We start from the raw sequence: 24,729 nt of genomic DNA on the forward strand, positions 1-24,729 counted from the left end.
TGGTCTAGAAATGCATGAAAAAACTTTAGAAGGTCACTGAGTGCAGACTTTTACGTGATAAATTATCACAGAGCAGAACGGCTCCACATTGAAGTGCAAAGAACTGATGCGAGATGCGAGTGCGCGCACTTATCAATAGATGGCACTAGTATAACATGTTCCGTTACGGGGGCGACCCGAGTTTCAAAGAGCTGGACTACTGAGGCAGGCAACAGCAACACACATAGTTTGATCCAAATGGCACATCCACTGTCAAACAACCTCCTGGCCATACTTGGAAAATGCTGGAGACCATTATGTTTTTGATAGTATGTCTCCCGGTCTGCGGATAAGAGACTATTTTAGAGGTAATGTGAAAGAGGAAATGACTTATTTGAAGACTAATATTACAACAATTAATTTGGGAAAAAAAAAGCTTCCTAAAAGAGTTTCTCGGATAACAATTTATCTATTTAATGCAGCTGCAGGGTGTGTTTGTACAAGTGCCAGGCTTGCAGTATGTGCATTGTTAGACTCGCACGGCTTGATCAAAAGAAGTGCTGTCACAGTGTTTCTCTGCAGCGAAACTAGAAGACCTAAATTACTTCCACTCAGAAAAGGGTGCCGAAAAGCTAAAGTGGATATAATTCTTTCCTGAGCATGCACAGGTATATGCAAGGGCCTTTTTCTGTATGCCTCAACCCCAGCTTGAATATATTCATTCTCACAAAAAGAGAGAACGAAATGTTTCAGGACTGTCCTACCTGCTATCTTGGGGATGGTAATCTGGCGGCTGCTGATCCCTTCACCTCCCTCACTGAAAGGTTTAATTTGGATCACATAGCCTTGGTTGACCGGCAGCGACAACTCCAAAGAGGTGTTGTTGGTCTCCACCACGTTGGGACGACTGTGTTTGTCCTGGCTGTACATCACCTGAAGGAAACAGAGTGCGAACGACGATAACAGAGTGTGGCGTGGCATGAAGGCACTCACAACGCGACATATGAGTGTTTTATTTCTCCTTCCTAGCGCGCTGACAGGAAAATCTAAGTGTGAGCTGCAGCTCGGCGAGCTGGAGTGAGCAGTATCTGAAAGTTAACAAGAACGAGACTCTTGCTTTAGATATCTGCACATGACTGTGCCGGGTCACTGGAGGAGAGGGCTCAGTAGAGATAAGGCAGAGCCGCCGGAAATCTTCAGTCCTGACTTTTCAGCTGCGGTTTGGATGCATCTGCCCATTTTAACACACGCTAAGCTCTCCACTTTCACTTGACTTGTAACGGGAATAATGCGACTAAGACCAAGTCTTCACACTTTTTGCTTGTTTAGCGTAGGAGGCTGCAAATTCGTGCTCCTTTTTATTTACTTTTACAAGCCAAGTGACACTTGGAAAGACAGATGAAGATAAAAACCCCGAAGCAGTTATTATAATATCTATTGTGCACTTGATGCTGCAGTGGCAAGTTAAATGTCACAATACGGGAAGATGAACGCCAATCAGATTTTACTTCGTACATGCTTTTCCTGAGATGACTCGCTCAGAACAGTTGTACAGTTTAAACTATGTGGCTAAAAATAATGGGTGCTGTGGGTGTTCGGGTTATCACAGGACTGCTGGTTTAAGGCGAGGAGGCAATTTGTGTAGGACTTCCGAGGTTAAACTGAAATGCTGCAGAATATTACACCAATGCAGGGAATAAAATGAGGCTCCCATTTATTAATAACGCTCTGAGAAGTTCATCAGCACAACCAGTGTGTTCATAAATAACAGAGTGCTCTTATGGAGCAAATGGACCAAGTAACAGTCGATCATTCTCTGCTATGTTACTATCTATAAAACCCTTTACTTGTCAGCTTTGAATTGATTCTTGTTGAGGCAGTCTACCGTGGAAGTGTAAAACTTTACCTTATATCCTGTGACTTCTGACTCATTCTCCAGGGCGTGCACTTGGTCCCATTTCAGGATGACCTTGGAGTTGGAAGTGTTCCACATAATTTTAACTGGGGCTTGACTGGGCGCTGAGTGAGGACACAGGGAGCAGGGGAAGGGGAAGAGGGAGAAGAAAAAAAGATGCTGTCAAGTCGATAAACAGTCACGAACCAACTCAGCATGAAGGAGATTTCTCATTATCAGTTTATCATCCCACTGTTAGGAGTGAGCAGTGAGAACAATCCTATTTTTTTAAGTTAATGGGAAAGTAACAAAAAGCCATGAAAGATTTATATCATGTTATAACGAGAATACGGCGATTCATATTATTAGCGCATGTGAGCATAAAATTAAAGACATATGTCTGACAATTAACGCTTTAAACCATTATCCACAACTTCAGATTTTCTTGCTTCTTTCTCAAACGTTTGCATTCACATGACATGAGATGCACTGCTGCAAACGGCAAACAGGGACTCAAGTATAGATGTCGTAACATAATAACATAAATAACACGGTGTGGCAGAAACCTACGCCGACACCTGCTTTGACGTCTGTTACTTTCACGCTCTTTGCATCAGTGAGATGCCAGGACACGAAGCAGCGTATCCATGTGCGCGAGAAGAAAACTGTAAAAGCCACCAAAAATATTTAGATGTTTGGAACAATGTTTTTTTTTATGTGAGAGAAAAGCCTTTAACGCATTTCAAGTCTCGACAACATAAAACACAATTCGGTGAAAAAACACCGACGCAAATGAAAGCGCCACATTGTTTTGCAGTGAATGGTTCCTTCTTCAGTTACTGGTGAAATCCAATACACTGAATGGACCATGCAGCTACAGCCAAAAGAAAAGGAAGAAGAAAACAAAAACAAGAAAAACAATACACAAAAGAAGACTGTCATTCGCCTTCAGTATCTTAGTCCTTACGCGGTTTCTTGGTTGTGACATTGACTACGTTGCTCTGCGGGCCCACTCCAGCGCTGTTGTAAGCCCGCAGACACACGTAATAGGTACTGCTGCCTTCCAGATCCCTGATGAGTACTGAAGTTTTATTCCCTGCTGTCCTGATCACCGTAGCTGCCTCTTGCTTTTGCTTCTCACTCCAGTACTGCAACTAAACACACACACATAGAATACACAGATTACGCTTGCATCTATTCTGTTACTCAATATTCTCTGTGGGCATGGAAGCCAGAGGGCCCTCATATACTGCAGTTTACTTCATAAATGAATAATATAAACACTAATGCAAAAAGGTCACAACGCTATTCTGCAAAAATCAAAAACAGATACATTGCCACTAGCTATTCGTGTTGCTGGTTCTGTCCAACATGTTTGTACGAGACCTATTGTGTGGGCTTGTGTGGGTTTGACCTCATAGCCTAGGATGCGTCTGCGATTGTTGCTCCAGGGCAGTGGCTTCCAGGTGACCTCTACCTCAGACGCTGATACGCTCCGAGCCCTGAGCCTCCCTGGAGCTCTGCTGGGCTCTGAAACACAGACACCAGGGGCACCGGGGAAAGAGAGGAAGACATGGATTTATTAAGCCTATAGACACTGTGTGGCTTAATGAATATACAGAAGCGATAAATTTACTCTGTGGTTTTAACAGACCATAATACCAACGTTAATGTAATAATATGGGAAATGCTCTCATGTAAACATCATTAGCATTTCCTCCTTTATTTATTGTCATACAGTTCAGTTCGTCTCCATTTCATTTATGTAGGTCCGGTTCCGGCCATCTGCAGTCGATTTATACTGTAAGGTAAATATCCTATAATAATAGAAAGAGAAAACCAATGATCTGATTATCCCCTATGAGCAATCACTCGGCGACGCTTGGGAGGAAGAACTCTGTTTTAGCAGAATGAGACCTCCAGCGCAACCAGGCTCAGGGAGGGGCAGCCATCTGCCACGGCCGGTTGTTGGGTTGATGGGAAGGAGAAGAGAGAAAAGAAAAGCACAGAGGAAAGGATTTTTCTTCTTTAACTGCGTGACTGACAAACTTTGGGTGTGAAAATATAATTACATTTCAGTTATTTCTGGCTGTCTTTTATAGATAAAAGGACCTTATTCTGGTGGTTGTGTATGTGCATGGGTGTAGGTGCCAAGGTTACACACCAACTAAGACTAGGGATGGCTGTTGGAGGTAATGGTCTATCAGTTAAAATGATGTTAAAGACCAGTAATGACGCTCAAATCTCAACAAAATGTGCAATTAGGCTAAAGATGCATGAAGGTAAATTACCAGCCATCTCAGGACTCAGGATCAGGGACTGTGGGAGTGTGATTTGATCAGCTTATTAGCTTAACGTTGGAGTTCGGCCATCTCTATCAGGTTTTTTTTTTTTTAAACAGATATTACAGATAAAGAGCAGAGCTTCCAGATACATATCGGACAGTCAAGTAGTCATGCCCTAAATCATTCCTTGCTTTATTGTATTTCTCCTCTAATGGAGCCACGATTTACTACATTAGCACGAACCTGTATTCATAAAGGCTTGAATCTAATGAATGAGGCCATAGATTTATTAGGAAAGTGTTAACTGAGGTTGTTTTACTTTTAACTTCTTTATGCAAACAGGAAACTTTCTTCAACAGTGTTTTAGACTAGGAAGATCATTCCATCTTTTATATACAGTCTATGTTTAGGACCAGAAACCAGTGTTATGAAGTACAGTGTTTATTTTAAGCAATAACATCCTTGGAATTATATTCAAATTATATTATATTATATTAAAATGTGACAAAAAGACTAAAGTCTGTCAGAAAATGCATTATTTGTGCTTCTGATCACTGACACAGTGTTTGTGCTTTAGGAGTACACACCTTCCTCTGCTGAGTAGATAGTGGTCACGGGACTGAAAGGGCTTTCTCCCTTGTTGTTGTAAACCCCGACTTTGACTTGATAAGGGGAGAAGGGAGGGATGCTCTCATTCTTGAAGACATATCTTGAAGCATCTGGGGACGTGACAGCAGCCTGCATCCAGCCCTGCGCCCCGAGTGGGCGGAAAGCCACCACATATCCAAAGCCCGGGCCGCTCTGCATCTCCTCGGGAACAGGCTAAGAAGGTACAAGATGACTCAGAGCAATGACTCAAGAGAGAAATGCATGAATGATCCCGAAGATATTAAAACCTAAAAGAAGCCGAGGGCATTACTGTACATGCAAGACTTTGCACGAAATGATCATCCTGTCTGGTTAAAGGCACAATAAGCAAAATTCAAGACCACAGGATGTCACACCACAGGCCACACCTCACTCTCTTTTCTATTCTGTTCACAAGCTAGAAAGGTTTTGAGCAAAAAGTCAAGCGAAGGGCAATGGAGGGGAGCAAAACAGCAGTAGTGACTTACAATGAGCTGAGATAAAACCAGCGCATGTAAATTAGGGAAATAACAAAAATGAAAACATTGTTGTTTTTAATTCTTTTGTTTTAGCCGATGTCTGACTGCCCTCTGCAACCTCACTCTTACTTTGACCTTTACTTTACATTCAGATGTTAACAACGACAACAGCAACAAACTCCAAATAACAGTTTCCTAAATGCATTTAAATACATGCTTACCTCCCAAGTGATGACCAGCTCTGAACGTCCTCCACCACCACCACTCACCCTCGCTGGAGTTAACCTGGGAACTAACAGATTCGAACAGGGTTAGATAGTCATGTCCAACACATGCACCCAGTATTCTGTTTCTCACCATGAAATAACACAGCATGGAAACAGGTTTTGGTATTGAACGTGTTCAAAAAAAGTTGCAAATTTCTTAAATACAGACTTATAAGAGTACTTCACAAGTTTAACAACATTCCAAAGCCTTCTTTTTTTGAGCTATTCAGAGGTGAACTTGTCAGTTTGTTTGTGATCATTGTCCTGCTACCTAACCTAAGTGAGCTTTAACTTCAAGGTATGAACTGATGTCTGGACATTCTCCTTCAGGATTTTCTATTAGAGAGCAGAATTCATGTTTCCATCAATTACGGCAAGTTGTCCAGGTAAAGCAGCAAAGCAGCCCCAGACCATCACACTACCACCACCTTGTTTGACTGCTGGTATGATGTTCTTTTAATGCAATTCTGTTATAGTTTTATCCAGATGTAACGGAACTCAAACCTTCCAAAAAGTTCAACTTTTGTTGAACTACTTTATTGTTTAAACTTTGGCAAAAAGTGTGTTGATGTGTCAGTCCAGGCCTGCTGTTTAGTGTGCTAAAGTGGAGTTCTTTTTCCTTTTCAATACTGTTGTACTAAAGCTTCCAGGCATTAGTAATTTTATTAGTTCTGTCATGCTTATCTTGCAGAAGCAGAAAGTTTACTGAAATAAAATAGGACAATAAGGTTTTTTTAAGTATTCAGTACATGATGAGAATGATCCTGAAACCACTTTTCCCGATGTTGGCATCATGCAAGGAGCTTCTGATACATACGCGTGTCTTTGGTGCGGGCCTTTTTGGAGGGTTTGCTGGGCTCTCCTGTTCCGATGCTGTTAATTGCCAAGACTCTGAACTCGTAGTCCACCCAGGAGCTCAAGTCAGTGACAGTGGCTGACAGCTGCTTCCCTCCTAGCAGCTCAGGAACTGAAAAACATCACAGAAGTAACCTTTCATCAAAGCCCTGCAGTATATGCCACTGATAATTAGCCAAGCGGGTAAAGTTTTAGTTATCTGCATTTTATGTGTGGAGTTTGGAAAGGACAGCTACCAGTTACCCCATCGCTCATTTTTTAACCTTTCACTAAACTTTCTGGCCACACAAACACATTTAAATAAGCAAACCTGTGGTAACAGCCTGCCACCCGAGAGAGAAGGGCGTTCTGGCCTGGATGGTATAGCTTAGGATAGGGCTGTGGTTGTCCGTGCCAGGACCCCAGGACAGAGAGGCAGTGGTCTCTGTCATCTTAGTCACCTGACAGTCCACAGGGGGGCCTGGAGGACCTGAAAAGACAATAAGTCACAGGTTACTCAAATATATTGATACATAGCAGATCAAGATTATAGGTGAAAAGAGAGACTGAGTAGACCGTGTTTGTGGAGCTCCAAAATCAACACTTACAATAATGAATGCGTATCAAAAATATAAAAACAGAACATTGATTTTTTTTCTGGGAAATATAGACTTTCTACATTTAACAAGATGTTTTTGTGGCTGCTCTGCCACCAGAATCTCTGCCAGGGATTGCAGAGATAAATTAGAGCATGCACAATTTAATAAATAGGATAGAAAGAGGGAGGGAAAAAAGGGGGAAAATGCTTTAATTATACACACAAGAAGTAATTATTTGCAACCTTTTATTAAATTTTTGGTACATTAACACAGACGATAAAAAGGAAAGCTTGTTTCAATCTCTAATGAGTAGACTCATGAATCAGCTGTAATACATGTGTTCACTTTAATGTGAGTGTAGCTGTTTGCTACTCAAGTGAACTTTTGCTATTATCTTCTCTTTTTCTGTAGTTTTTCCAAAATGGAGGTCAGTGAACATTTTATATTTCCTTCTGCTCCACAGGAACATTTGGTGAGCTCTTCCAGTCCACTTAGAATTTACTGCCAGCTACAAGAAAACCATCTGCAAATACTAAGGAATAAGGAGATAATGTGACTCTTTACGCGACGCATGTAGTGCTCATTTCTCATTTTAAGAGGCCGATCTTCCACAGTATAGCCCCAGTTAAGCGCACAGCTGCAGCTGCTCCGCCTGGCTCTGACAGGTGAAGCCGTGGATGCATGCGGGTTTTCTTCAGACCTCGGCTGCTGCTGTGGTTCAGTCTATGGTGGCACTATATGAATATGTCCAGCTGCTACAATTAACTACTAAAGTGTCACTGTTGGCCCCATTAAAAAAAAACATAATGTGTCACAGCCAAAATAATAACCAAAGCACATCCACGGCTGCTGCCACAGTCACAGAGCCAGCTGTGTTATCCCAAAGCTGCGACCGTAATCAGAGCTGGTCTGTTTTAGCAGCGGTACGAGGGAGAACTGATGAACGAGCTCCATTTATCTAAATGTGACGCTTTAGCTTTGGCCTGAGCAGCCCCAGACTGTCGCTGCAGACACGACCAGAAGAGGTTCACTTTTCTCAATAGTTCAGACAAAATCATTACTGGGAAGTATGCAAGAATACAAGAAAATACTTTGTACTTTGGATCTAACACAATACTACTACCTTTATCTGTTTAGGGTCTCCACCCTGAACACATTTGTTGTATCTATATTTGGAGTTAAATGGGTAATGTGTACGGTACATACAGGGACTAGTTGCATTAGGGCTGCGATATAACCAAAATCTCATAACCCGACATGAGAATTCTATCGACCCGATAACGATATACATCACAAAAATGTAACATTTTCGGTAAATTATGTGAATCTCGGGCAGCTCGTCTTGCGGGAAGTGTTTCCAGCTGTTTTAACCGATGCATGAAACTATACATTTTAGACATAAGTTGTAAAGGCCGCCGTTTTCTTTGTGAGTATTTATTACACGGTGTGCTGCGGGGAAAAGCCTGTTCTAACGTTTGAGTCTAAGGTTTATTTTTTAGCACCTGGCGGCTTTTTTAATTCTCATCCGTAAATAATCTGCTCTTTCACGTGATTCGGTTTATTTTGAAAAGTCTCAACAGGATCTTGAGCTTTATTGTGAAACGTTTAGCGGACAAGCGATGCTTTTATTGTCGTTGTTGCTAACCACAGCGCATAAAAACAGGCACTTGTCCGTCTGTAGTGTGGTTATCTAAAATATAAGAGAAAGAGAGAACTTTAAAAAATTAATATAGCCACTACAGTGACCATCAAAACGATGAAAAAATATTGCCGTAAACAGTTTATTTTGCGACACCACGAAAGAAACGATAGCGTAAAATGAAACGATAGACGTTTTTATATCGTCATCCGATATCGTTATATCGAACAGCCCTAAGTTGCATATTGTCCAAAAATCCATAAGTCCATACGCACATTGTTTAAATGTTAGACAATAACAATGGTAAGGGCATTGCATGCCCTGGTTCAGGTTTGGAAATTCTGAAAAGAAAAAGTTATTAAATAAACATATCTGGGTTTGATCTTCTGCTTTTTTCCCTTACCTCTCACAACCACATCAGTGGCAATAGAAATACTGTCCACCTTGGTCTGAACAGCACAGGTATACTTCCCAGCATGCCTCAGTTGAATATTCCGGATCATAATGTCACCATCCGATCGCTGCTGGTCCAGATGTCAGGGGAGAAACAAAACAAAAAAGGGAATAACACAGAATGCAAAATCAAGAAAAAGAGTTTGTCGTGATTTATTTTGACATCCAGTTCCTTGCATTATGAAGGAAAAATGTATAACATGAGTCCAGGGACACACCAAATGACTGAGTGCTCCTTTTCATCATCATTTATGAGCACAGGTCTTTGTGAGATATTAAAAAGCTTCTTTCAGCTTCGTCCCTTTTATTCTCTCTGATTCCATTTACTCTGCAGACAACCATTCAATGCCAAATGCATTATTAGCTTTGAACTTTAAAGTTGGAGCTAATGTTAAGTTGATGTCTTATCTGTGTAGGGAACTGTGAAACAGGATGATACTTGGTAACTACTTTGATGTATAATCAGGGACATTTTAAAGAGATAAAAATTCAGTTGCTCCAAGTCATCCACTCTTTGATACTCGCCACCATTATTAAAATAACATAGGCAAGAATATATTAGGCCACAGATCTCTCAGTATGCAAAATGTTATTGTGAGATAACCTTGCTTGCTATGTCAAGCGAGACTGCTAGAAAAACTCATAAAAAGTGTAGTCGTGGATACAAAAGATAAATACAAAGCAAGATTTCTGGTTTTGCTTGTAGTCCAAGGTTTGATTACTAATCATGTCTCAGCAGGTTTTCACTTCTATTTGATTTAATAATAATTTTTTTAAAAAGTATTTGTTCCAGTAACAGAAATGGAAGCACAGGCTCAGATATTCAGAGCTACACCAGGAGGAGGTCTTATTTTGTGCCTGAAATGGCTGTGAAAGCTGCAGCTAGGAGCACTCATTTCCATTTAGGTCCATAAGTATTTGGACAATAACTCTATATACCCCTACAGTGGTTCTTAAATCAAACCTTCAAAGTGTCCTTGATGCCTGTGTAGTTTAATCTAAGATGTTTAATGAAACTATTGTATTGACTGTTTGTTTTTGAATTACTGCCATTTTCATAAATTGTCCCCCACCTTCAGAGACTGGACAATTGACTCGCAAGCTGTTTCACAGTCACAGGTGAGTTCTGCTCCCTCTCTAAATGTTTATTTATTATTTTTTAAAATAAGAATAGATATGAACAAGACAAATCCAATGTCATGTCAAGTAACATCCTTTTATACTGCTTGCCCAGCGTGACATACATAAAATACTGTTACCACAGCCAATGCTCGTGGTTCTCTCTGCCTTCAGTTTTGTTTTCTGCGTGATCTATTGTGTAGAGGTGACCAGCTTAGTCATTGGGAAATATGGGTCATTATCTATTTGCAGAGACTTTTAGATGTTTTCTTCCCAGTGCATTTATTATTTTCATGAATGTGCCATATTTAAAGTTTTTACTCCTTTCAATTTTATTTAGGTTATTTATTTTTTTACTTTTGTTTGTTTGTTTCAGCCCTTTGAGTCCTCCTTCACTTGCACTGGCTTCTAATTGGACCTCATATTGGAAGGACCAAGTGCAAATACAATATTTTGAGCCAGCAGACCTTTTATCTGCTTGTCATCAATCAAAGGAACAATCAATGGTCCAGTTACTTTTGATCCTCAGAAACGCTAAACTGCATATTAAATGTTTACCTTTTAATAAACCCCTTGAATTAAAACTGAATATCTGCACTTCAATTACTTTGTGTTTGATTCAAAATCAGAAAAATTCAGTCTGGCCCTAATTTTGTGCAAATAGAGAGAATAATATGCACCTTAAAAGTCAGAGAGGTTTACAAGGGAATCTGGAAATCATGAACTGATTTTATAAAAGCTGTTTCAGAGGTTCTGCAGGTTGAAATCTACAGATATTAATAAAAACAGTGTTGAACCCCACAACAGGGTCTGTGTCTGATGTTTTTTTTTTCATTTTAGCTAACATTTCTTTTTCTTTTTTCCATGAGTGACACAATTTATCAGTAACATCCATTCATTTAAAGCGATTACCTTTATAAGACGCAAGTAGCACGGCTTTTCTTTGAGCTGTAAAATGTTGGCAAGTTAACAAAACTCCCAGTGTGACATGAAACTTTACAATTAACTCATTCAGCGACTTGCAGTTGACATTTTTCAGTTCACTCTGAGCTTTGCTGAAAAAAATGTCAGCGAGGGCACCAGAAAGTAGAAATCAAATACTGAAATTCAAACATTTAGAGGAACTGCACTTACAACAGAACTACAGTTGTAAAGCTTTTTATTTTACGGAGGTCACGACTCGCTTTTATTCTATGTAGAGGCTTCACTCTCTTCGAGGACTCAATGAATATTAAAAGGCAGACAGCTTTGCAAAAATAAATAAAATACATAAAGCATATCCACAAAGTCGCAGGTAAGTTAATAACGTGACTATTCACAACATGTCAACATGTTCGGTGTATGCAAGAGTCTGATTTGTTTGCTATATTGAACCGCAAAGTTTCTTGTCGTTTATGATCATGCCAAAAACAAACAAACAAACAAACAAACAAACAAACAAACAAACAAACAAACAAAGAAAAGCAAAAAACGAAATAGTAAAACAAGAAGCCTGGGCCTTATAATTGCTTTTCCTTATTAAAAGATGATGATCACACGTAACACATGGCTGAGCAATGCATTATGAGTTTCTTGGTTGCTGCTTTTGTCAATGTAGGAGGTGTTATTAACAAGCAGAACAAGCAAAATAGCGTCCTCCTGTTCTGTTATAATAATGAAAAACACACAAAAAAACAATAGAGGCTGCATGATTCATCATAAATGTGAAAGCTGAAGCTGGAATACAGTTGCTAAAAAATGCGTCACTTTTAATGGCTCACAAACTACTTCCCTGTGTGTCACTTTACTCTATACACAGTCAGGTGGATATACGTAGACTTGGACACCACCACAATTAAAGTTAGCTAGCTGAATATGGCTAAACGTAAAGATTTTTGTCTTAAATTTCAGATTAGTCATATTGAATTTGGAGGAAAGATTCTTCAATATGTCTAACTTTTTTTTAAGGAAGCAAACACATTTGTACAACTCAGAAGCTGGAAATGTTAACGACTCACCAGGTAAAAGGTAGTACTAGAATTGAAAAGGCTTGCTGTTGAAGGCTTGCCTTCAACTTTTGAGACCATATTTTTGTGCAATGTACCAGTGGATAAACTGAATTCCAACGACAGAAGACTCCTGTATATCCTTCTGGCCGCAAGTAAAAAGCCTCTTACGAGAAGATGGCTTAAGCCTGAACCACCAACGATAGAAGACTGGATACATTCTGTACAAGAGATCTATACGATGGAAAAAGTGTCATTTTCTCTTAAACTTCAGAGGGATACCTTCTACGGAATATGGTCTAAATGGACAGACTATGTTAAGCTTATGAGGTGTGATTTTGTATATGATGTTACAACCCTGAGTACTACGTAAACCTACCTGCCCTGCTGCCTCCTAACCCTAGTTTTTTGTTGTTGTTGTTTTTGTTTTTTTTCTTCTTTTCTTTTCTCTTCTTTTTCTGTCTTCTTTATTTTTCAATTATAAGTTAAAATGTGACAGCAAAGAAAGTGTAAAAAGGCAAACTACTGTTATGTTCAACAGCTGTCCCAATAAAAGAGATAATAATTAAAAAAAAAAAGAAGAAAAGGCTTGCTGTAAACCCATAACATGACAAAGATGCTCTCTCAAGTCTAAGGTAATCTTATGAACAGATGAACAAAGTATGGAGAAGACTCCAAAACACACATGATTCTATGTGAAACCCAGTGGAAGCAGAGTGACGCATGCTTACAATAAGATGCAACAGAAAACAAGCACAGCTGAATTCATTTTGAACCTAAACATTTCAATGATATTTCTGAATAAAAGCTAAAAGTCTGTTCTCACTTCAGTTAAATCTTTTTTATTTCACCACAGACCTAAAATGACCCAAACCGTGTCAATGTCCAAATATTTCCAGGTTCAATTATCTGTAGCTTTTCATCTGTAATAAAAAAAATTAGTATGTAGAGAATGTTGTTCTTATATAAAGAGTGAAATGCTTCCCAAGTGGCCTTTCTTTAAACTCCCCCTCTGATGGTATGCTTTTGATTTTAGCTTTACAAAGTCACTGCTGTCAAAAGAAAACATAAAAAGAAGGGGATGACATAGAAGTACTTGTTTTACATCTCAGAAGAGTTTAAAACATCTAGGCAGGAAATCTGTGCTTCATCTGTTTTGTAGTGTTTCTGTAATGAACGTCAAACATCATTTAAACAACTCAAATCAGATGATTGTGTGTGTATGTGTGCGTGGCTTCTGAAGCTCACATTATGATTGTGATCTAAAGGGGATGTTCGTGTTCAGCCTCTAGCTGATAGCTCGTGCTTCCATCATTTTCTACCCTCCAGCCACAGTCTGGACCTCCCTTCAGATCCGGAGTTGTACTTACCCCACCAACTTTTTCAAAATAAGCTCCGAGGCTTCCAAAGTGAATGAGCTGCTCGTTGAAAAACCAGGTGAACTTGAGGTCAAGAGTTGGGTCGTGCGATACCTGACAGGGCAGGACAATGCTCTCACCCACAGTCACATCCAGATGACCTGCTGGACTGGTAATCACAGTTGCCTCTGTAAACACAGAGAACCAGTTTACCATTCCATGTATACATGCTGGTTTCCCTATACCTCCTTCCTATTTGATGTATTGATACTTCAAATAATTTAGATCCCTGCGTCAAAAACAGGACCATGGTCTTAAATATCAATAACCAACAGAGAAGAAGTAAAATAAACAAGTGCAAAGGAAAACTCAAACACCATTATGGCAGGTCAGCTCTGAGTCTGCATTTTTAGCTCTGTTTATGTGAGACAAAAAGCCATCCTATTTCATCCCCGGTGTGATGCGCATCAACATAATCTTTGGTCGTCTCAGCTTGCCGTCTCGTTCAGCGGCAGGGATTGTGGTGCAGTTCAGAGTGTGGTTCAGTGCGGTGTAGAGAAGACCATAAACCAGGCTGAATGTGAATTATGCATTCATGTCATATACATCTAATGGACAGGCAAGCCAGTGCAGCATGTCAGGAGGAGTAAAGGTCTATATTCTCTCTGTCAAAACAAGGCTGTTTGTTTATCTTCACCCCCTTAGGAGAACCGAATGGTCATGAAAGTATATTCCAGGTGATTCTTGGGAAAGCTTGGCTCTCGATGCAAAATAGGTGAAGCAAAACTTTCTGCTTCCGATTTCCAACGTGTCACAATTATTTCCTGTTACAAATGGAAGGAAAATCATAAACCGGCCGCCTTGTTTCCATCGGTATGCTCTGCGCATGGTAATCACCAGCGTGTAAACGTATCGAAAATCAGTATATGCTCAAACGCTCATGAGGAAGGTTGATAAGTTTAGAAATGAATTCAACGTCTCGGCTCGAATCAGCATAGGAAATACAGAGATCTGTCTGAATATCAACATTATGAGGTGCTGAAGCCTAAACAGCACGGCTGAGGCTCAATAGAGTCAAAATAACCCAGAAGTGGAACATCAGCCATCAGCTCCTGGTAAAATCTTAGGAATGATTTACCACTGAGCAGCCAAGTGAAAGCCAATTATCTGCAATTAAGGAGACAGGAGGATAGAAAGCACACACAGATGGAACACCTTTCATATTGATATGGCAAATTAATTAGGCTGCTTGTTTACCCATCCAGCAATTACACACAAAGATTTATTAATGCGCAGTTGTATTTGTGGGCAGATGATAAAGTCCAGGATTCATTTTCAGTCATCAGGACTGGATCCTTAACTGGTAACTAACGGTGTTTTTCAGCTGCTTGGTGCTGGGAAGGTAATGCAGAGTGATTAGTGGATTGACTGACAGCCAAACAATGAACTGAAGCTCAGGATGAACCTCTGTAAAGCAGAGAAGGAGAGACTCTTTTTTTATAAAAATAAAAATGATTCCAACTTTGTACTAATTGAATGTTTCGGAAATAACAAATGTAAGGAACTGGAGCATGTTCTGCTTTCGATAACTGAATACACCGAGATTTTAAATAAAGCAGAGGATCTATAAAATTGCCATTTCATGTATTTTCATTGGTTGTCAAAAAACCCCTAAAAATGACCAAACCAAAACACAAAACAAATTATCTGGACATATATTAATTAACTAATTAAGCATTACTATAGAATAATTACTGATTAATATCATAAATCCGCATTTTTTGTTAATAAAATTTCTTTCACAGACAGAAAACACATACAGGCGCGCACACACACACACACACACACACACACATATACTGCATTCATTGCTATGTGTAAAGAGGCTGTGGGGCGAAAAAAGACAGCAAAATTGGGCTTCTTTGCAAAGCAATTTGCAATTTAAAGTACTTGTGAAGAGGAATCACCAAAAGGCATTTTAATAGAGCAGTGTTGTTGACTCTGCTTTTTAGAAAGACCCAGAAAATTCCTTGCTCGGCAAAAGTGCCTGAAATAAAGGGAAAGGAATCTTCAACAAACTAAACATGGCTACGTGCCACTCTGCAAAAAAAGTATGAATTAAACATAACGGTGCAAGAACTCAATGGGCCTCATGTTCCAATTCCTCCAGCCACCGTCAATCAACTAATTGGACTGTATACAGTTCACCAGGAATTCTGCCTCGCTGTTTGGTCCTCAGCTTTGCAGTGATGCTCAGTGCTCATCTAAAGAGTAACACTGTGTCTCACAGCTTTAAAGCAGACGTCTATTCGCTTGGGGTTTTTCCATAAAGTAAATGCTTTACTTTAGTGCATGGAAAAAATGGAAAAAAACTGAAGAAAATACAAATACAAACAGATTCAACAAACAAAAGCTAACAAACTCATTAATGAAATACTTGTTGGGGGGAGACATAGACACTGTTAGTGTGCTTAAACATAGGGAACAATTTTTTACCTTTTACCAAAAGGCTGCCAGCACTACTCGCTACTCCAAACTGGTTTCTGGCCACACATGTGTACATTCCAGCATCCAATTTACTAACATTGGAGATCCGCAGGCTTCCATTATCCAACACCATAACTCTGTAAAGGGTAAAACAAAAGTTAATTACACATTTTTACATACTGTATATTTGAAATGCATAAAAACATCAAGTTCATTATCTGATTAATTTGTTAGCCTTTCAGTGCTTTTACATAAGCAGGAACCTAGCATTAACAGTGCCTGCACGACCTGTCGCTGTTACTGTGGGGTGGCTATAGGTGCTATTTTGGTAGTAGTAGATGCTTTTAATTTTTGACTATAAACCAACCAACTGTAAACAGAAATCAAATAAATCAAGAAATATTTCCTCTGCTCTTATTGGCATATAACATGCGTGGAAAGCTGAGAAATGGGGAAAAAAGGAAAGCACAAAAATGCTGCCGCTCACTCCGGCAGCACTAAAAACACTCGAAAACAGGTCTTAAAAGCATGTCGGTGTCAGCAAGGCCTTGAATATGCACCGAAAATGTTGGCACAAATAATATGTTACAAAATAGGCTTAACGAAATTCATCTTGCCACATTACGGTGTGTTTGAATGTAGTCAAGGACGGAGGATAAAAGAGGGAGAAAAAAACCATGTAAGTGGGAAACTTGTTTGTTGAGATCCACTAACGCCTTACGCAAGCAAACACTTTAGAAAAGTACGGCCGCGCGAGTGATTGAGGTACAAAATAATGAAATAAAAGGGTTTGATTAATTCTATTTAATGTGATGCCAAAAAAGCACCCTTTTGCCTTGGTGAAAAAAAAAGAAAAAATTGGCCACAAGCTGGAGAACAAATGCTCAGATTAAAAGCTAAAAGGATTTATTCATGTGTTCAGCATGCAGGGCAACACAGCCATTCATTTCAAAACCCATATTTCATCATGGCATTATCATATATCACTCACACGAGATTGGTTCGATATGTCGCAAAGCTGTTCCATTTTAGCAAACAGTTAGCATCTAACCTTTTTGCTGGGTTTTAAAAAACACATCTCCACTGCCATCTCTGATTTGCCTTTAATTACTAGATGTAATTTATCACACGCCTTGCTTTCTCAAGACACTTAGCTTGCCATGATTAGAGAAACAGGATATCTGCTGTTTTTCACTTATCTTGATTTCCACAGAAAATAATGAAGGCGTAAACTTACATTATTTATTTATAATTGTCGCTCATTATCTGTTGTACTTTGTAGAGAGAAGGAAAATAAGCACAGAAGCATGACAAACTACTTGTTACAAAAAGCCATCTCTGAGTTGTCACTCTGAATGTGACTTGCTGAAATGTCCACACTGTCTCCACCAGCCCTGATCATCCCAGAGGGGAAGCTATATAGAAAAAGTCCCTGCAGTCTTCAATAAAATAGCAAACTGTAAAAAAAAAGACAATAAAAAAAAAAGACAATAAAAAAACTCAACTTTCCCGGTCGTGCAAGACAGCCACTGCTGGTTGAACTAATTTGTTCGAGTGTTGTCAAAGTTATTACAAACTCATTAAGCCTCATGAGCACAAATTAAAATTTCCTAATGTGAAACAGATGTTACACTTAGATCGGGATGAGATGGTTTAACTGACAAAACGGAAGACATGATTATTGCCATGTGTCAGGATTTCTGTGTTGAAAACTAATTTGTCAAAGGAAGAGACTACAACGCTGAACAAACACTCGGCGCTCGAAGGCAAAATGCGTTATTGACATTTTTGATGGATGCAAAGGAGAAAATCCTTCGGCGTCATCTCTTTTACAAAGACGAACCGCAGCGGAAAATCTGTCTTTGGTTTATTTCATCGGTCGGAAAGGTCATGACAATTTGATTAAATTATCTCCCAACAATTTTTGATACTGCCTTTCAACAATCTTCTGACCATATTTGTATCCTTACAAATCAATTATCCTGTCAATAAATGTCTTCCCCTGCAAACCCACACTAGAAGCTCCCACATCATCAACTGAACTGCACATTATGGAGTAACGGTTAGAGGCCAGGTTTTCAAAAATAACTGGTATGAAACGGGAGCTTGAACGCTGATTTTTAAAAGGTCCCTTTAAGGCAACGTGGATCCGTTAAAATGTTTTAAAATGACCTGTGTCACATCAAAGGCTGAAAGAGTTAAAATACATTAGCCCCTTCAACGGTGCCCATTCCCCACGGAGCTCGACTCCAAACTGAACTGAGGGCTTTCCTTTGTAATGGGCTATAACAAAGAGTTATGGATATGAGATGTCACACGGATAACACTTGCCATTAAACAGTGCAGCAGACAATGTCAGGCCTCGTCTTCACCAAAGCTACAAAGTAAAGGTGTGGGATAAAGATGTGAGGAGAATTATCAGCCTGAAATGCTTTTGCTTGGTTCCCCTTCCTTTAAAAGGTTGCCCTGGAGCAATTAAGGCACTGGGGAAATTTGTGGGGACACATAAAAGCTTGAGCAGTGTGATATAGTAAACAGACACTTTACTTCAACCTTTCTTGCTGGTGTTAAAGTGAGCTTCTGGCTGTGATCTAAAAGCCTGCACTGTCTCTCCATGGTGCAACAAAAATCAAGAGGCTGTAAATGAAAAACATTACTTTAGCCAACTTAAAAAGCGCTGCATAATTAACTCAGCGTATTACTACGAACTTGCAGTATACTTGGGTAATACTTGTGTCACTCATAAATGAAGCACATTCTGGAAACACAGCTGGAAAGCTCTTTGAGTACTAGGATTATAAATTGATTCCCATTACATGATAAAGTGATACATATACTACCGTTTAGCATAACGATCTTAAGCACTGTGGTTCAATCTAAAGGTAATATTCCTGAAAGCTATTTCCTATATCCGTTTTGCAATAGCTGGCAGTGGTCAGCGCTGAAATTAAATTAAGGTAAGCACTTTATCGTTGACCTCAAAGTTCTCCACATAAGTGCACAGAAACCCTGTTATAAAATTATTTCGTTATGCTGTGAATACTAGAAATGCGAGCTGGAGTAGGTATCACCCCTGCATGATTTCATTAATCAGATCCCGCCTTGTTCTTAGTTGATTTGTTTTCTCCTACTCCAGATCCTTGAAAACATTATCCCTGGAAGATTAGAAGGAATTATGGGTACTTTAGTTGAGCCAGTGGGATGGATTAGTGTTGTGCCACTGCTGTAATAGCATTGGTAACAGCCCCCATTTCGATGTGGAGCAAAGTAAATGCTAATGAGCCAGGAACAAGGGAATAGGCTTGCAAGAGATGTTGCAATAATGTCAGAACCTAACGTCTTGCATGCATCTTTCCCACTTCAGGGCAAGGCTCTAACGTTAACAGGGCAAATCTGGCCTTTATAGGTACAATTGATAATGCAGTATGGATGCAATTTCCTTCAATGCTTAAGAGGGTGATAAATCTGCAAGCTGGTCCCAATATTTATCAGCCATTTGCAACCATTTGCTGCTGCAAATAAAATATTTCTCTGAAGTGAAGAAATCGAACCCCATGATTTCCAAACCTACACTCTTGCAGCGGAGAGCCGAGACATGACAAAACCTCCGGCACCCCCTGCTGCAGCGCCAGTGGGTATACCAGAGGTTAGATGTGGAAAAGCTGCTGGGCCAGGTGAACAATTAATCCCATGTCAAGAGAGAAATGTGAACCCCTGCTACATCACTGGATTTGCCAGCAGGCGAGCGTTACCTACTGCTGGTGCACTGCTGTTCAAAATACAGATGTTGTCAAACAGAGAGCGAGTGATTTACTATCATACAATGGCAGATTAAAGCAGTACACCTAAAATATTCGCCCCAAAAAACACATTATTAAGGAAAAGTGAATGCCTGCATGCATACATTTGCTGCATTGTGTGAGCAAACAGTAGAAATCTCCATCAGTCACTAACTTTACTTCCTACTTCTACCTTAGCCAGTATTATGTCTCAAGGGGAAGACTTGTTTTTCCTTCTTGTCTGATTAACATTTGTTTTTCCTTTTGCCTTATGCTCTCCAGCACACAGCGGCATCACATTGATCTGTACTTAACCTGACTTTTAATAAAACAAGTTGTGTAGCCGGTTTCCCTTGTGTCACCAACGCTATCATAAAAGAATGTATGTCCAGCAGCTGTCAATTGATCCGTCCTTTTGGGGATTTCACTCCTTCCGTGTCTCGCTGGTGGTCTGGCTCATCGTCTAACTTGTGCTCTAATGACCCTCCAGGCTTTACATGCAGCTAATGAGCTGATGGATCAGTGCATCGATCCAAGTGCCGCAGTCTAGGAATGCCCAATTACCTTAAGTAAACAGTGCAGAAACTCAGCTTTGAGCACAGCCTGAAGACTACAACAGAGTTCAGGAAGGAAACACAGAAAGCAGGGAGAGAGCACACTATGCAATTCAAATTGCATAGTGTCACACTGTGATTTTACTCTTTGCTATTTGTCACTTGAATATCAAGTAGGGAAAAATTGAATACATCGATAAAAAAAAACATTCTGCAAGTAAAGCAGGAAAGTTAAACAACAGTGATCCTCCACTCAATACACTTACAGCTCAACACAAAGAAACCTGTTACCTGTGGCTCTCTCTCAGGGCTTCCTTTCCCTTCCGCCATGAAATCATGCCTCGAGGAGACATCCTGGGCTTGCATTCGATTAGAACGTCGCCACCCTGTCGGGCCAAAGTTTGGGCCTTCAACAAGTTCTGGGAGAAGTCTGGAGCAATTGCTGGTGGACAAAAAAATAAAAGTGGAAAGGCATGTGATTACTGTGAGGGAGACAAGAGAGGCGTAAAAAAAAGGAAAGGGAGAAAAAGAGACCGATGAGCAAGGTGGAAGAGCTAGAGTGCCCGAGCTTCCTAAAACACGCAGGTCACTAAATCCATTAGGCAGGTCAGCTCTCACATCCTTTTCTTTCAACACACACATATCCACACATGGAAAGACTGTAATGCATCCGTAAATGCAGGAGAACAGACGCGGCACATTTTATTTGAAAAGAAAGTGATTTTCCAGATTTCCTTAGGACGACATTATGCATTAAAGATAAAACCGCGGGACTCTGAAGCAAAACGAGCGAATGTAAAACAAGAGGGAGGCTTTGCTGCTGTTGCTTTAGGCCTTAATTACTAAGGCGCCGTCGTCCGGAGCTGTTTTGTATGCGAAACTACTCAGCAGAAAGCTCTTCAAAGTGAATACACAGCCTGGCGCCAGTGACATGGCTGAGCACCTGCCAACATATGCCAGTGCACGTGCGTTTGCAGCACTATACAACAATGTACGCTTGCACCTATGCACATATTGCCCCCTCACAATTATTTCTTGACACTCTGTGTGAAAAGCAAGCCAAGAGTTTCTGTCTTCCTTGTTTTCTCTGTTTACATGGGTGGTTTATATGACCTCGGGACTTTCAGTACAATCGGTTTATAAAGGGTAACTTAAAAGCAGGCTGCGTAGACCAATGTCTGTCATATTCTGTACTTGAGAAAAGAGAAAAAGCAATAATAATAATTGAATTTAATTAGCTAGGCAAGCTTAACATAGTTAATTATAAACAAATCCACCTACTCACGTTTCCAACATATTTAGATGTCTTATAACTGAAACTATTTATTAATTATTCATTATATTTCTGATGCAATATGCAAATCCAGATAACTTTCTGTGACAATACAACAAGTTATTGGCATTAGGTATCAGTACTCGCTGACAATTAGTGGCCAAGCTCTTGTGTGGTGACTGTTTTACTGCTACAGTATATTTAGACCTTCACACCAAGCGGCTCTGTGACCTTTACATCATCAACCCTGTCTGCATTCTTGCAGTTACTTTATGTTCAGCTGACTGTCAGCGTTAGATGTGTTTCTGAACAGAAAGGGTTTAAACCTCATCTGTCGAGCCGTGGCATTGCTCCTGAGAGTTTTACAAATGTTATTGCATCAAACTCACACGCCAAAGTACTTAAAATGCAGTTTGCAGGAAAAGGATTCACTCTGTTTCCAAAACAATAGCCCAAATGTGCAGAGCCAAATGAGTAAGAGTAAGTATACCAGACAAGATATGGAATACATTTTTTCAGCTCTTCGTACCCAGACGGTTTCAGCATCTTGTTTTTTTTGTACTACCTTTACCCGTTCACCTGAATTCCTGTTGCCAATTATGTGCCTCCCTTTTGACAATTTCTCCAAACCAAAAGCCTTTTACTCTAACTCTACAGTATATGCTGCATATTGTGTCAGCTACCGCAGCTGTACTTTGAGACATGCCTCATTTTCCATAATTACACTGCATCTACCGAAAGTAACCATACATCAAAAACACAAACGCATGTGATCCATGAACTTCACAAGAAGTGGAGGTTTTCTGGTAATATTCTGGAAACAGTGCATAATGAGCATATTTGCATAATTGACAGTAAAAAGTTGTTCTTATTTATGTTATGCTTGGTATCAGTGCACCCTCTAAGGTCATCATCTGTCTGAAACAAGCCATTTTATCATGTGCCTCTTGACCATCTAGTTGAAAACTCTCCCTGATGATATTTGAATAACATAATATGTAACTATTCAACATATAGTTTTTTATCCTGGTATACACAAACACTCAGTTTATAGTCCAGTAAACATGTCAGTCACTTCGGCCTTGCTAGGCATGGACAAGCATCAAATAAGGTCATGTGCACAGAGCTAGAGTACTACTGGCAACAGAACTTCAGAAATAATAGTGTTTTTTCCTCAGTCTCCTTCACAGAGTGAAGAAAACTCATATTTATTGTATTGCAAAAACTTTTCTGAAAGAGTAAAAAAGGAGAATGTTACTGGAAAAATGTATTTAGCATTTTTATTCTAGCAGGTATAAGATATATGACCTTGGGTTAAATTCTGTTTTGTTAATTTAGACAAATGAACAGCTTTCTATCGTTGGTCTTACCTACAACTCTTAGCTCGGCATTGGCAAAGATTCGACCGTGCTTGTTCTCTGCCACGCACTGGAACATGCCAATGTCAGCCAGGTTCAAGCTGCTGATTGTCAGAACTCCATTATTCACCTGAACTCTGTCCTGTTGGAGACAGAAAGACACACATGCATGCGTGAAATACTTAAAATGATCTGAAATGAAAACTGCTCAACAGCCAAACAACAAACAAGTTAAGAGAAAATTCGAGGAAGCAACTGAAGGTTCTTGCCTCAGGTGCAAAAATATGCCCCGGTACACTCCAAGGTTTGCATCTAATCAGGACCACCATCTTTGTAGATGGTATTCTGGTACGCCACGTACTCTGCACTTCAACTGGTGTTTTACTGAAACCGAGGAGAACTTGACAGCACGTCTCTAACGGCAAAATTAGTATTTTAACAAGTATATGATACTGTAAAAGTGCCAGACTGAAAAGATTTACAGCGGGCAGAGCTATATTGAGAGATTTAATTAACATTCATTACAGAACAATAATTAAAATCAAGCACATCAAACTTGCTGCTGACTCTTTTTTTACTCCATCAAATACTCAGTACATAGTTTATAAATATATATAGATATAGATATACAATGCTAGTAATTATTTTAAAATGAATACATATACCTTCAAAAACACCTTCGTAATAAAACTGTTACAAAGTTCTTCACTTTCCACCGCTCGTTTGACCTTTACAAGGTTTGGCTCCTCTTGTTTCTCCCGTTTTATAGTTACCCCAATTTAATTGTGGCAGCACTCATTGTTCTTGCCCTTGATCTTTCCATAGAGTGTAGCTGGACCTTTTAATGCCTCTGACAAAGTAGTCCAGAGGGTCCTGCCGCCAGTCTGTCTGTCGTCTGGAATCATTACAGCACTGGCACTTGAAAAGACAAGGACTGTCCCTTAATGTCAGTCTGTGACACCGCAGAGGACTTTCAAATAGAGTTCTTACTGACGACTAGTCACAAGATAGAGACATGGCTGACCTAGCAACTAAAACCACCGCCAGAGGGTATCCTGGGTGTTGATGCATCCGGCAGTTTCCAGGTGGAAAATAAGCAGTCCCATAAATTTGGCTACGGCTGGGTGCATGTATGTGTATTCAAGGAAAAAAGAAAATGATAAAGAGAGAGAGGGAGAGGGAGGGGACCACAAAGAGAGGGAGGATTTTGAATAGATGATAGATGGTTCTTTTCAGGTTACACAGCGCACAAGCCCAGGGCTGTGCACTCATGAACCCATAAAAGCACGGGTTGGTGCCATTCTGCACTATTCTGTACCCTGACACTTAGTGGTAGCTCTATCACAATCTCCTTAGCACTGAAGACAAATTGTGGCATCGTCTACTTTATCAGCATCTTTAATTATGCTTGACTCCTGTCTGATATGAACACTTTATCAAACTGAGCTCTGAAAAGTTAAGTCATGGGCACCTTGTTGCTGCTTTCTCTGTATCTTGTAGTGTCCTGTCGCTCACCTATAGTAGCTAGACTGTCGCAACTACACCATTAGAACTGCCGAAGGCACGTAGCAGGTTTTGAGGGTCGTAGGCAGAGAAACCATCTCTCGTGTATGTAACTAAAAGGGGGAGCTGGTAGTGTAGTGAAAAAAGTACAAGCATGAGTGGGTTCTTGTTTTGCCAGGGTGACATTTTAAAGTGACAGCTCTCCTCTGCGCCATTTAATTCCCTTGGAACAGACGGAAAATGAGGTGGAGAGGGAGG

General features: G+C 40.0%; 1 protein-coding gene across 1 annotated transcript in view; it reads right to left on the minus strand.

The window, feature by feature from the left end:
* Nucleotides 1–24,729, minus strand: part of cntn3a.1 (contactin 3a, tandem duplicate 1) — a 76,283-nt gene that overhangs the window by 1,443 nt on the left and 50,111 nt on the right. Inside the window, exons 10-22 of the mRNA XM_085146491.1 lie at nt 22,981–23,110; nt 20,629–20,779; nt 16,014–16,141; nt 13,530–13,705; nt 9,006–9,123; nt 6,696–6,854; nt 6,348–6,497; nt 5,486–5,556; nt 4,746–4,980; nt 3,288–3,403; nt 2,841–3,027; nt 1,886–1,998; nt 744–912 (exon numbers count right to left, since the gene is read on the minus strand). Of these exons, the coding sequence (XP_085002617.1) occupies nt 744–912; nt 1,886–1,998; nt 2,841–3,027; nt 3,288–3,403; nt 4,746–4,980; nt 5,486–5,556; nt 6,348–6,497; nt 6,696–6,854; nt 9,006–9,123; nt 13,530–13,705; nt 16,014–16,141; nt 20,629–20,779; nt 22,981–23,110 (1,903 nt within the window). The remainder of the gene's footprint in view (nt 1–743; nt 913–1,885; nt 1,999–2,840; nt 3,028–3,287; nt 3,404–4,745; nt 4,981–5,485; nt 5,557–6,347; nt 6,498–6,695; nt 6,855–9,005; nt 9,124–13,529; nt 13,706–16,013; nt 16,142–20,628; nt 20,780–22,980; nt 23,111–24,729) is intronic.

The sequence above is a fragment of the Neolamprologus multifasciatus genome, chromosome 20, assembly GCF_963576455.1.
Source record: "Neolamprologus multifasciatus chromosome 20, fNeoMul1.2, whole genome shotgun sequence".
Classification (NCBI taxonomy): domain Eukaryota; kingdom Metazoa; phylum Chordata; class Actinopteri; order Cichliformes; family Cichlidae; genus Neolamprologus; species Neolamprologus multifasciatus.